The sequence below is a fragment of the Myotis daubentonii genome, chromosome 7 (genome assembly GCF_963259705.1).
Source record: "Myotis daubentonii chromosome 7, mMyoDau2.1, whole genome shotgun sequence".
In the NCBI taxonomy this organism is placed as follows: domain Eukaryota; kingdom Metazoa; phylum Chordata; class Mammalia; order Chiroptera; family Vespertilionidae; genus Myotis; species Myotis daubentonii.
The window spans coordinates 13,594,801-13,608,359 of NC_081846.1; the positions used below are offsets into that span (position 1 = coordinate 13,594,801).

General features: G+C 37.1%; 1 protein-coding gene across 1 annotated transcript; it reads left to right on the forward strand.

The window, feature by feature from the left end:
• Positions 1-1,024: 1,024 nt before the first annotated feature.
• Positions 1,025-13,212, forward strand: ZDBF2 (zinc finger DBF-type containing 2). Its single transcript, XM_059704854.1, has 4 exons — positions 1,025-1,084; positions 4,040-4,100; positions 4,185-4,377; positions 5,805-13,212. Exons 1-4 carry the CDS (start codon positions 1,025-1,027, stop codon positions 12,898-12,900), a joined length of 7,410 nt encoding a protein of 2,469 aa, XP_059560837.1. The 3' UTR covers positions 12,901-13,212.
• The last annotated feature ends 347 nt before the right edge of the window (positions 13,213-13,559 follow it).

The window sequence follows — 13,559 nt, forward strand, 5'->3', positions numbered from 1 at the left end:
ATGAGTCAACTTTTTCTGTTGCAGAGCCATCCTTCTTATCAGAAATATTCATAATGCTATAGGATCATTTTGTTACATATTTCCCAACCTACAATGTTTACAATAATTAGAATTTAAAATGTGATAAAACTATTTCTTACAGTTTTATTTTAACTTTAAGAAAACAGCAAAAACTGTATTGAATTTGTTATTCAGATAATCACAAACTATATATACTTTGTGTCAGTGAATGAATTGGATGTAGATAAAAGTTACCTGGGAATTTAAAAAATTCTAAATTCTAGATTGTCTCAGCTCTGCTAAATCAAAATTTTTGGGGATGATTTTGATATTTATTCTCATTTAGAAATCACTGCAGTATGTATTGTTAAAGGATTATAGTTTTAAGGGGTAGAAACTTGGAAAATATTTGTAGAGAAATCTCATTACACAAATTGGAAAAAAAATTCCTCATTTGGTTTATGTAATTGTCAGAGAAATGTCTTGCATTTCAGAGGTTAAATTTGTTGTTATTTTTATTTTCAGCAACTTTGTTGGGTAAAGTATTTCAAAATCTGCCCCTTTCTGGACTAAACAGAAAATCCAAGTGTGATCTTTCCTCTCATGACAGAGAATTAGATGTTATATATGACACTGGCAATTTAAGTAACCTGGGATTTTGTATAGAAACATAATGGGAAAATTCATGAGCCTCGTTAGTGTAGAGAAAATATAGGATAGTAACAACTTAGAAATAGTAATTTGTCTTTAAAATTGAGTACGGCATTCTTCAATACTGTATCAGTCCTAATGCAATCATCTTTACTTTAGGTTCACTGATTGATTCCGTATCTCATGGGAAGAAGCCTTATCTATTTTCATAATTATGAGAAAAAAGAGTGGTTAGGTTTCAAGAACGAAATTCTGTTCTCTGATATTAATCGTAGCTATTTTCCTTGTGATAGTAAGGAATTGTGATTTTTGCCATTTTTTCCCCAGTCTTTGAATATTCAACGACAATACCTTTTGACTTTGGTTATTCAACATGCCAAACAGATACGGATATTGCAGCTATTGCCTCCTGCGCTATACCGATCTGGACGAGGTGAGAGGACCCTGTTAATATGGTTATTACACCTCAAAGGACTTATGAGTGACTACCTCTTCTTTCACATTCTAGTCATTTTTAAAAAATTCATTCATTAAACAGATCATAATAACAACCTTCTCAATGACAGACACTGTTTAAGGTTCTAGGGATATGACCATGAACAAAACCAGATCCTTTTATTTATGAAACTTACATTATGGTACAATCAAACAGAAAATAGATATATAAACTTAATACTTAATGTCAGATTGTGATAAATTTTAAGAGGGAAATAAAATAAGGGAGGGAGTATAATATTAGGTATGGTGGCTAGCTGAGGTTCAGGAAATAACATTAGTTGGGATTTGAATGAAGTGTAGGAGCCAGGCTTGCTTACCTCTAGGGGAAGAATTTCTAGGAAGAGAGAACAGAGAGCAAGGATAGAGACCCCGAGACAGACGGATGGTTGGCATGCTAACCTAAAAGCCAAGTGGTCATTGTGACTGCAGTAGGGGGAGAGCGTGAGGTGGGAGAGGGCTGAGTGATAGGCAAAGAATTCAGAGAATTAGGTTCTGTAAGACGTTGTAAAATAAGGTAAGGACTTTTAGTTTTATGCTTTGATGCACAAAAGTTTTACATTTTACAGTAGTTGAACTTGGTTTTTCTTTTGTTGCATGTGTTATGGGTCTCATAAGGATTGCCTGATCCAAGGTCATGAAGATTTATGCCTGTGTTTTTCTTTGAGAGTGTTAAAGTTTTAGTTTTTACATCTAGATCTTCGATTCACTTTGAGTTAATGTTTCTAGATGATGTGATTTAATTAGCTCCTAAAAGCCTTGTCTCCAAACAGAGTCATTTTGGCAGTTAGAACTTCAACATATAAATTTGGCGGGAACAGAATTCAGTCTATTATAGCAATTACAATTGATTGAGTTTCAGATTTTAAACCAATTTTGCATTCCTGGGCAAAAATTACACTTTATCATGGTGTATAATGCTTTTTATGTGTTGCTGGGTTTGGTTTGCTAGTAAGTATTCTGTTGAGGATTTTTGCATTTATGTTCATAAGGGAATCGTGTCATAGGTGAAGTTGTAGTATAATCAAGTTCTGGTTCTGCTAGTGCTAACCTTTAATCTTACATATCAAACACAGGTTTATAACGTGTGAAAAAAATCTTTTTAGTGGCATTTGCCTTGTTTAATTATCTAACAGTAATCACTTAAATTTATATTAAGGAAAAGTTTTATTATTGTGATTTCCACACCTCCGCCTTTTAAAAAAGAAATACTTTTTAATGCTGGTTATAAACACGAGGAGGCAGATAATAAATCTCAAAACTCTTTTAATATTTCTCTCATCAATTATATCATCACTTGACTGGGAGATTATCTGTTGAACCTTTGATAATGATAAAATATATTAAATCTTTAACACGTTTTATGCAATAAGCTCTTGTATAATTTTTTTTTTTTGCTTAAAGTAATTTTTAGACATTTGGATATTCCTGCACTAAATGGACGTTTAAAAAGACTGTTAATGACAGCAAAAAATAATTTGTCCTATCTTTGAAAGCTCAAATTTCAAGGCTTTGGAGAACTATTAAGGCAGTGAAGAAATAAGGAACTCTGATGTGGCAGAATATTAAACAAAAACAGTAGAAGCCAAAAGAAAGAAAATAACACTACCTTAGAATTCTATATTTAATAAGTATATCATTTAAAAGGAGGTGCAATAGAAAAATTTTATTTTACCAAGACAAAAATTAAGGAACTATGTCTAGCAGACCCTTACTAAAGGAAATAGCAAAACTATTTCTTCAGGTGTAAGGAAAAGAATTCCAGTTGGAAGCTCAGAGATATGGGAAGGAATAAAGAGCAATGGAAGTGTAAATATGTAGGCAATCTAAATAATTAATGTCACTTGGGATTAACAGAAATGGCATGTAAATTGGAAGGAAAGTAAATTGAGTTAATTGGACGTTGCATTGCTCGAGAAGAGAGTAAAAGTAACAAATAATTTTAGACTGATAGGTCAGGTTGCTTGTTATATACTGTTCCCACTAATGGACTAATATATCTGTAACTAAATTAATAGGAACAAATTGGAATAATAAAAATAGTTCACAAGACGGCAAGAAAGAAGAGAAATAGGGACATTGTATTAGCAAGAATAATAAAAATAGGTTTAAAAATAAAAACAAAGATTAGATCCAAATATATTGAGGAAAAAATAGATTTGATGCTTGAGTCAAACTATATGCAGTATTTTACCAGAGGTCCTAGTCAGATAAATAAGAAAAAGAAAAAGAATTACAATGATAAAGATTAGATAAGAATAAATAAAACTATTCTTATTTGTACACAATGTGATTGTGGAATAGAAAACTCTGAAGTTACCTAGATCAACTATTAGCATTGATGAGTGAGTTTAAAAAGCTTGTTGGGCTGACATAAAAAGATACAGTACTTTTATATACAAACACCGCACAGAAAATGAGATTTAGAAAAGATATTTATACCCGGGCTCGGGTGGCTCAGTTGGTTGGGCATCATCCTGAGTACAAAAAAGTTGTTGGTTTGATTCCTGGTACAGGGCACGCAGGAGGCAGCCAATTGATGTTTCACTCTCACATAGATGTCCCTCCCCCTCTCCTTTTCTCTCTGAAAATCGATACAAAAAAAATCTTAAAGAAGAGATGCTTGTTATGCTGTGATTAAGCATCATCTTTTGCACAAATCGCCCACATTTAAGACGATTCTCTTAGGAGAGACTTAGAGAGATGTCATTATTATATCTAAGAGAAAGGTAATCTTATGGATTTTAGATGTATATTTTAGAATTGCTTTATAGAAAGGGTATTTCAACGTATACGTCTATCAGGAGCGTATTTGTAAAGGAATCCAGTTTGTGAAACTGTCACTGCCGAATGTGACCCATTTAAGAATACTCAGTTTCTTTCTTCTGTACAGCATGTGAACAGTCCAGAACACAGATTCATGACCGCACAGAATAGAGAACGGATGGGTGGTGGTAGTGGTGGTGGTGGAGGAGGAGCAGGAGGTGCAGGAGGAGCAGGAGGAGCAGGCGGACAAGGAGGACAAGGAGGACCAGCAGGACAAGGAGGACCGGCAGGACAAGGAGGACCGGCAGGACAAGGAGGACCGGGAGGACAAGGAGGACCGGGAGGATCAGGAGGAGCAGGATCAGGAGCAGGAGAGCGAGATGCTGAGGTCCCCAGTAGTAGTCTGATGGAACGTTTCTTGCAGGATGTCCTGCTGCACCACCCCTATCATTATCAAGAAAGCAGGTAAAGTAACTGAGTGGAATAGTATTAGTACATCGTTGTTATGTGTTACAGGAGATATTTGCGTTAACATTCAGCCCTTCTTAAAATGCATCTTTGAATCAGGGAATACAATGGGAAATGGTATCTAGCAACTCCCCTTTGCACATTGCCATCTTGATGGATTTCATGATGCTGCGTGTCTTTTTCTTCCTTTCTTTTCTTAGCCAAATGATACAAAATTGATTTTTTATTTTGAGAATGTTGTGATAGTGTTTAAGACAAATGGAGATACTCTACTAGGGTTCTGAAAAGCTAGGGTAGAGTGGTTATTGTACTGCAATTTTATTGATTAGAGTTCAGAAGTATGAAAAATTATGGCAATTTTTGGCTCTTCATGATATTATTTTTGATGCCAGGCTTAACATTTTTATTTTACAATACCAAAGCACTATCTTGATAATAATTGCGATAATATACTTTTTATATGTATGCATATTCTCTTAAGCAATTGTGGCATCTCTCAAATTTGAAAATATGTAATAAAGGTATTTTTAGGTGTTAATATATTTAAAATTTTTATTATTTTTCAATAAACTATATTTTTAGGTAGTTTCAGATTTACAGAAAAATTAAGATAGTGCAGAGAGTTTTTATATACCCCCTCACCCAGTTTCCCTATTAATAACATCTTACATTAGTGTGGTATATTTGTTACAGTTAATGAACCAATGTAATATATTAACTGAATTCTGTAATTTATTCAGGTTTCCCTAGTTTTCACCTAATATCTTTTTTTTTTTTTTTTTTTTGTTCAGGATTCCATCCAGGATAATCAGATTGCATTAGCTTGTTATATCTCTTTAGACTCTTCCTGGCATTTTTAATTTTAATAGGCATTACAAAATTGTTCTTCATATAAATTCATCTATATTCCTACCAATAATGTGTTAAAGTGCCTGTTATTGCACCTTTGCCCAAACAATGTGTTAAAATAATAATAGTTAATACCTGTGAATGATTACTATTTTCCAGTATCTAAAAAAAAATGTTCTTTACATGTAACAACTAGTTTACTTTTCAAAACAATCTAATGAGGGAAATAGTATTATCTTTTTTTGGGGGGAAGGGGAGGCCTAAAGCCTAAAAGGTTAAGTAACTTGTGTTAAACTTTATGCTATTTGCTGCTCTGATAACCAAAAAATGAGGTATGCCTTTACATTTTTCGTATGTTTAGGAGCCATTTGTGTTTATTAAGTATCAATTGGTGGAGCTACTTCCAGCTGCACTCATTACCTTACTGAAATGCATTATACAGCCTGGTGTGATTGGCTCAATTATTTGTCCTCCAAGAATCTCGCCTAGGATAAAAAGAAAATACCATTGTGTCCTTATTTAAACATTTTAAACAGATACTAAAATTTTTTATGATTTCCCCCTTTTCTTTTTAGATCAGGACCAAATGAGAATAACGCCCCGCCTGCCGGGAACAACGCACCTGCTGGGGATGACGCAGCGCCTGCTGGGGATGACGCAGCTGCTGAAGTGATTCTCATGGATGACTCTGCTTCTGAAGAAATGGCTGATGATGCTCCTGGAGCCAGAGGAGAGATACCCACCCACAATTCTGAACCTGCTGGAGAGTTGCATTCTAGACCTAGTGTATCACAGGAATGTATGCAGGGTGTTCCAATTCGGCCATCAGTTATTCAAAAATTGGAGAAGGGGCGGCAGAAGCCCTTGGAGTTTGTTTATAAAATTGGGAGTGGCCTGAAAGAATTTAATCCAGTAGGTGTTGGTCAAGCTACAAATACTGGGAAAAACCCATTAGGTCCCTCAGTGATTTCCACTGCTCCTGCTCGTCCTTTGCCTGAGAGTGCTAATGCTCGACCAGTTATAACTAGTACTGCTAGGTTACCAGTAGCAGCCAATTTGGATTCGGTTAACAAATGTGACCCAAACAAAGCTGACAGATCCCTTGAACAGGGAGACAGGGGCTCTAGAAATCCTAGGCCCTCAACCAGTCTAGAAAATTCTTCACGTTTAAATCCGAAACCTAAAGAGTCAAATAGAAAATCTGTATGTATAAATCCAGATAAATCGGTTATACAGGAAGATGTAAAATCTCGGGGTAAAACTCTATCACCTGGCTTTCAATCACGTGCATCTATGGGTACTGAGGGTTCCTTAAATGTTGAGTCAGTTTCCAAATTAGCAGTTAACCCCACAGTCGATCAGAATAAAACTGATATGCCTTCTAATAAAGGAACCTTTGAAGGTGCCATTCCAAAGCACCATGAGAAATCTTTTCCTAATATGGATCGTACCCAAGACAAAAAGCAGGTGGTTTTTAACAAGCCAGCCTCTTTGGAACAGAAATGCTCAGTGATTACTAAAATGGACTTTGCTTGTGGCTCTCAGTCGGTGTCTGATCAACCTGAAGTGGCTGTACAAGATCTTTGCAGCGAGGGGCAAATTGACCAAGAAGATAAGACCTATGAATCAAGAGCTTCTGAGATGAGTTTTGATTGCAGTTCCTCTTTTTATTCAGTGACTGACCAACCGAAAGTGACTGCCCAAGAAACAAACCTTTCCGAGGAAGTGCATGATGATTTGCAGCAGAACAGCAATGAATCTTGTGTTTCTGAAATAAGTTCTGTTCATGATGGCCCTCTGCAGTTGGCTACCAACCGAATTCAAGTAATTGTTAAAGGCACTAGTGTTCAGAAGGCAGTGCATGTTCGCCTGGTTGATGAAAGCTATGATTCCAGTGATTCTGAGATGAATTTTGATGGTGACACCTCAGTTCAGCCAACTGATGACGACGCCCAACAGCCTGCAGAAGAAGTAGACCTTCCTCAGGAGGCACCCATGGACTTAGATAACAACTATGGATCGGGTAGCTCTGAAATAAGTGCTGGTTCTGTTGTACCACTTCAGTCAGTGATTGAGGAACTCCCAGTGGCTGTCACTGAAGCAGAACCTCAGGAGAAGGTGTACACTGGCTTGGTTGATATGAACTATGGATCGAGTTGTTCTGAAACAAGTGTTGGCTGTGATGTTTCTCTTCAGTCAGTAATTGTCCATCCCCAAATGACTGTCAAAGAAGGAAACCTAAGGGAGGAGCCTGTCTACGTGAACGATAACAACAAATCCAGTAGTGCTCAAGCACATCTTGACTGTGATACCTCTCTCGAGGCAGTGACTGATGAACCTCAGAGGGCTGCTGAAGAAATAAATCTTCCGAAAGAGAACAATGACGTTATGGATATGAACTGTGAATATTACAGTCCTGAAATGAATTTCCACACTGATGCTCAATTAGTGGCTGCCCAACCTCAAGTAGCAGTTCAGGAAGTAAACCCTCAAGAAGCAGCTATTGACCTGCAGAATAAGAGTGCTAACTCTAGTGTTTCTGACCTAAGTGTTAATTCTCATGCTTCTCTTCAACAGTCAGCTAATGAACAACCTCCTGGAGCTCTGGGCGACATAAATATGAAAGAGTCAAATGTTGATATGGAAGTTAAGAGCTATGGATGCTCTAGCTCTGAATTCACTTTTGATTCTGACCCTCCTCTTCTGTCAGTTACTGAGCATTCTGAGCTGAATGTAGAAGAAATAAGGAAAAAGGACATTAACATGGAAGATGAGAGCTGTGGGTCAAATAGTTCTGAAATGACTTTTAATTCTGATATTCATCTTTGCCCAGTAGTTGACCAACCTCAAGTAGCTGAGGAGGAACCTGTTGATCAGGTAAATAAGAATGATGAATTTTGTGGTTCTGAAATGGCTTTTGATTCCAATGTACCTCTTCCTTCAGAGACTGATCAATCTGAAGTAGGTGTTAAAGAAGTAATTATTCAGAAAGAAGACTATAAACACTTAGGAAGGAAGAATGATGAACCCAGTGGTTCTAAAATAAGTTTGGATTTTTATGTCCCTCCTCTTTCAGTGACAAATTCTCCTGGAGTTCTTGCTAAAAGACTGAAACTTCAAGAAGAAGAACCGATGCACATTGAGCCTAGTGTTTCTGGATTAAGTTTGAATGATCACTCAACAATTGGACATTCTGAAAATCCCAGTGAAGACGTAAACCTCCAGAAAGATGAGTACGTACAGCTGGGAAATAAGGGTAATGGACCTGATGTTCCTGAAAACAGTTTGAGATCTTCTATTTCTCATTCAGTGACCCATCATCTTGACGGAGCTGTGAAAGAAATAAACAATCCGAAAGAAGAACAAATAAAAGACAAGGGTAATGACTTAAATGTTTCTGAAACAAGATTGGATTTCGGTTTCCCCCCTCAGTCAGTTATTCAAAGAACTGATGTAGTTCTTAAAGAAATGTTGCTTCAAAAAGAAAAGCATGCTGCATTTAGCGGTTCTGAAATAAATTTAGATTCTGATGTCTCTCATTCTTCAGTGACTGAACCTCAAATAGCTGTTAAAGAAAAAAATGATCAGAAAGATGAATATGTTTTTAAAAACAAGAGTGATAAATACAGTGGCTCTGAAATAAATGTCCTTCCTCATTTGATGACTGAAAAACCTCAGCTAGCTGTTTTGAGGGAGGACCATGTTGACCCAGAAGTTGAAAGTACTAAATCTAGAGGTTTTGATATAAATTTGGATATTGGTCCCCCTCGTCCATCAGTCATTGAGAAATCTCAGTTAGCCCCTTTGAAGAAAAGACATGTTGTTCTGGAGAACACAAGCAGCAAATCTAGCGATTGTAAAGTAAAATTGGGGTCTAATGACCCTCCTCAGCCATTGGCTGCACAATTTCAGGACGTGATTCAAAAAACAAACCTGTGGGAGGTAAAGGATATTGACCTAGGAAACAAAGTCGATAAACCTAGTGAGTCTAAATTAATACAGGATTCTGATGTTTCTCCTCAGTCTGTGCCTGATCAACCTGAAGCAGCTATTAAACAAACAAACCTTGAGAATGAAGGTCATGTATACTTGGAAGATAATAACAGCCAATATAGTGGTTCTGACATGAGCTTGGATTCTGATTACTTGGCTCAGTCAAGAGTTGATCAGTCTCAAATAACTATTTTGGAGAAAGAGCATATTGAGCTAGAAGATAAACACCATAAATCCTGTGGTTCTGAAATAAGTTTTGACTCTGATGACCCTCTTCAGTCAGTGGCTGAGCAGGTTAGAGAAACTGTTAAAGAAATAAGCCTTTGGAAGGATGAAGATGTGGAAGAGACAACAGATAAATCTGATGGTTTTGCAATTATGTATGATTCTAATGTTCGTTTTCAGTCAGTGGCGGGCCAAACTGAGGAAATTATTAAGGAGATTAACCGCTGGAAGAAGCCTGTAGACATGGAAGGTAAGATTGTCAAACCCAGTGATTCTACACTAAATTTTGACTCTAATGAACATGTTCATTCTGTGGCTAATGAAATTCAAGAGGCTACTGCGGAAATAAATCTTCTGAGGGAGGGACATGCTTTTCTGCATGACAAGGGCTATGATCCCAAGGATTCTGCAATGATTTATGTTTCAAATGTCCATTTTCAACCAGCAGTTGAGCAACCACACATTTTGGAAGAGGAACATGCCGATTTGGACGATAAGAGCAATGATTCTTGTGGCCCTGAAATGAGTTTTACTTGTGACGATCCTCTTCAGTCTGTGGCTGACCCGCTTGAAAAAGCTGATAAAGTAAGTCTTTGGAAGGAAGGCCCTATTTACCTGGGAGATACCTACAAACTATCTGGTTATCAAATAAGATGTGACTCTGATGCTCCTGTTCAGTTAGTGGTTGGTCAATGTCCTGTGGCTGTCAAAGAGATAAACTTGGAGAAGAAGGATCATAATGACTTAGAAAATCAGCACTGTGAACCGAGCGTTTCTGGAATAAAATGTGATTCTGGTATTCATCTGCAGTTAGAAGTCGACCATCCTCAAATGGTTTGCAAAGAAATGAACCTTCAGAAGACATCGCATCTTGGGATGGAAGAAAAGACTAGTGATTCTGAAATAATGTCTGATTCTGATGTCCCTCTTCAAATAATAGTGGATGAATTTCAGGTGTCGGTCAAAGAAGCAGATCCTCAGAAGATGCTGTTGGTGGACCTGGTGACTGGTGATAGTGATTGTGAAGTGATTGCTGACTCTGATGCCTCCTGTCAGCCAGTGATTGACTCGCCTCAAGTGACTGTCGAAGGAATTGCCGGTATAAATGCAAAAAGTTTTGATCTAGAAGGTGCATGCTGTGACTGTTGTGATTCAGAACTAGGGTATGTTTGTGAAGGCTCTCCTCAATCAGAGTCAAACCAATCCAGAAAGACTTTCAAAGTGGTAAACCAGAAGAAAGACTATATCATTCTGGAAGAGTCAGCCTGTGAGCCTTATGGTTCTGAAATAAATGTTCAAAAAGATGCCTCTCGCCAGTCCAAGACTCACCAATCACCAGGGCCTGATAAGAAAAGGGCAAAAAAAAGTAACCCAAGAGGCAGGAGAGGTAAATCTACTAGTCCTAAAAGAAAATGTAATTGGGAAGAGACTTCTCAGCCAAAGACTCGTCAACAGCGGAAAGCTAACAAAGAAGACAACACGCAGAAAGATCAGAAAGGCCAGAGAGGTAAGCGCGGTCGACGCAGTGTTTCTGCAAAGGGCCGTAATGCCTCCCCTGAGTCAGCAGACCTTCAAATGGCTAATGGAGATAACCGTTTGAAGCTGAAGTTAAAGTTAAAACGTACAGATGTAAAAAGTAAGGACTCTAAAGCTTGTGTTTCTGGGGTGAATATTCAGTGTGATCGCTCTTTTCAGTCTGACAATGACCGAACTCAAAAAGGTGTGAAGAAGATGTCTTTTAGCCTGAAAGAAATGAAGCGTGATTCCTATTCAAGCTCTGGTTCTAAGGGTGATTCTGGAAGGAGATCAAAAAAAGCAAAGTTGGTCTTGGAAGATAGGGCTGATGAACCAGTTCTTGAAGCCTTGCCTCATGTCCCTCCTTCATTTGTGGGGAAAACATGGTCTCAAATCATGATAGAAGATGACATAAAAATTAACACTCTTGTGAGGGAATTTAAGGAAGGTCGTTTCCACTGTTACTTTGATGATGACTCTGAACCCAGGAAAGTAAAAAAAATATATTCAAGTGAAGAAAGAAAGATTGCCTCATCAGACCTAAATGACACTGCATTCATTGAAGTTCTGTTAGAATGTGATTATAATGTTGATGACTTTTCAGTAGCCTTAGATAAACCTAGCTATGACCCTATAGAAAAGATGCCTTATGAACAAACCTGGCGAGTGACTTCTAGATGCCAGACTGTAAAAGTCAGCAGTGGAGCTCAAACCAGTCTCATGAGTTACATAGTGACAAAAAGAGTAAGTGAACATGAGACATACTCGCCATCACTGAAGCGTTTACTTTTACGCAACGACAGGAGACCAAAAAAGAAAATCCAAATTGGAAGATTTGAATTTCTTGAATCATATACTAACATTTTGAAGCCTTTGCACCCCAATGCCTTATTCTATGTTGTTTCTTCAAATGTTAAGCTGAATGAAGGCGAATCCTTCAACGTCTCTGAAATTAGCCAGCAGAATGATAAAAACAATCAGGACATTAACATCCAGTACAAATATAAACTGAGTTCCTTTGATTGTTATGACCCATTGAATAAAAAAACTGCAATTAATCCTCCTCTGAACACAGAAATACAAGAGTCTGACAGGAATGATGACTGGATTCAAATTCGCTTTAGTGACCTAACCTCCAGTGAAGGAAATGACGATGCTCATGTACAAAGCTCTGCTTCTTCACCTTTTATAACAGTGTCAGTAAGACATGAATTAACATCTGACCAGGGGGCCAATGGGTCTTCCGTATTTCTGGCAAAATCAGAGATCTTGAAATCTAGTGAAGTTCCGAAAGAGAGGAATTTCCAGTTAACTCTCTTAAATGGTGATGCTGCCAAAATCTCAAAATCAGTGAGAAACAAGTACTTAAAAAGTAAAAAGAAAGTTCAGAGAAGGAAGGCGACAACTAATAAGAAGCCAGGTTTACTCAAAAAGGTGTACAAACCAGTTGTTGTTCAGGAAATAACCAGAACCACATCAGAAAAACAGTCAACTTGGATTCCTACCAAACTAAATGATATCATTAGAAAGTATATCTCAAAATTCTCTGTTTTTTTGCGTCGCAAGTATCAGTCCAGGAGGGCTTTTTTTGGAATGCATCTTAAGAAGACAAAATCTTTTCTCAGTAGGTTAAAGAAGGCCAAGAGACCAGCCAAAAAGGCTTCAAACTCGATTCCATCAGCTGATGCCGAAAAGCAGTCCAGTGCTGTCAAGAGCTCTTCTCCCAAGCAACATGTGCAGGATTCTTCCAGCATTGCAGAAACTAAGAAGAATGGTAATAAAAAACGCCCCAGAAGAAAGCAAAAAAAGCGCCCTAAACCTGTTAGAATATATGAGTTGAGAAGCTTATATTCTCAGGTGCCATATTCTCATAGAAGGATGACTCGACTATTACACAAATTGTTGCTCAGCAAGGCAAACAAGAAGTGTTTGTGCTGAAGCTAGTTGAGATTCAGAGCTTCAGTTGAAATATATTTGGTAATTAGAGAACATAGCTTTCCCAACTTTGGCGAAAAAAATCAACCAACTATTTTGCTATAGACATCACATATCAGAACTTTTATATTATTTTAAAATTAGTGTTTAAGGTCCTTTTTTAAAAAAGATTCAAAAGACCCTTTGTCCATTTGCTATAGAAGAACTTCATCTTAATTTATGTCACATAATTTAGCACAGAATATATAATTTTCTCCCCCAACTCAAGTCCCTCTTATTTATTTTTTCTGATTGTATCTCATGTCAGCAGGTTATAACATTATAAGATTTAATATGCCAAACATTTAACGCTATCTTATTTTTACTTTTCAATATTGGAACAATGACTATCTACTTATATTCAGTGTGTCTCAGAATGGCACTATCAACATTGTATTCTAACTGGATAATTAAAAAGAAGAAACTGTAATTATCTCAACTTTTGAGTGAGGTTGACTTAATCACAAACGAGATATGACTTAACCTTTCTTTCAAAAGCATTCCAGATAATGAGATTCCATAATCTTTAATCCAGATTTTAAAAACTGCCTGGTAATTTTATACACATAGCACAACTCTTTCTGCTTTATTTAAAACGGATCTACAAGTCTCTAACTTTCCAC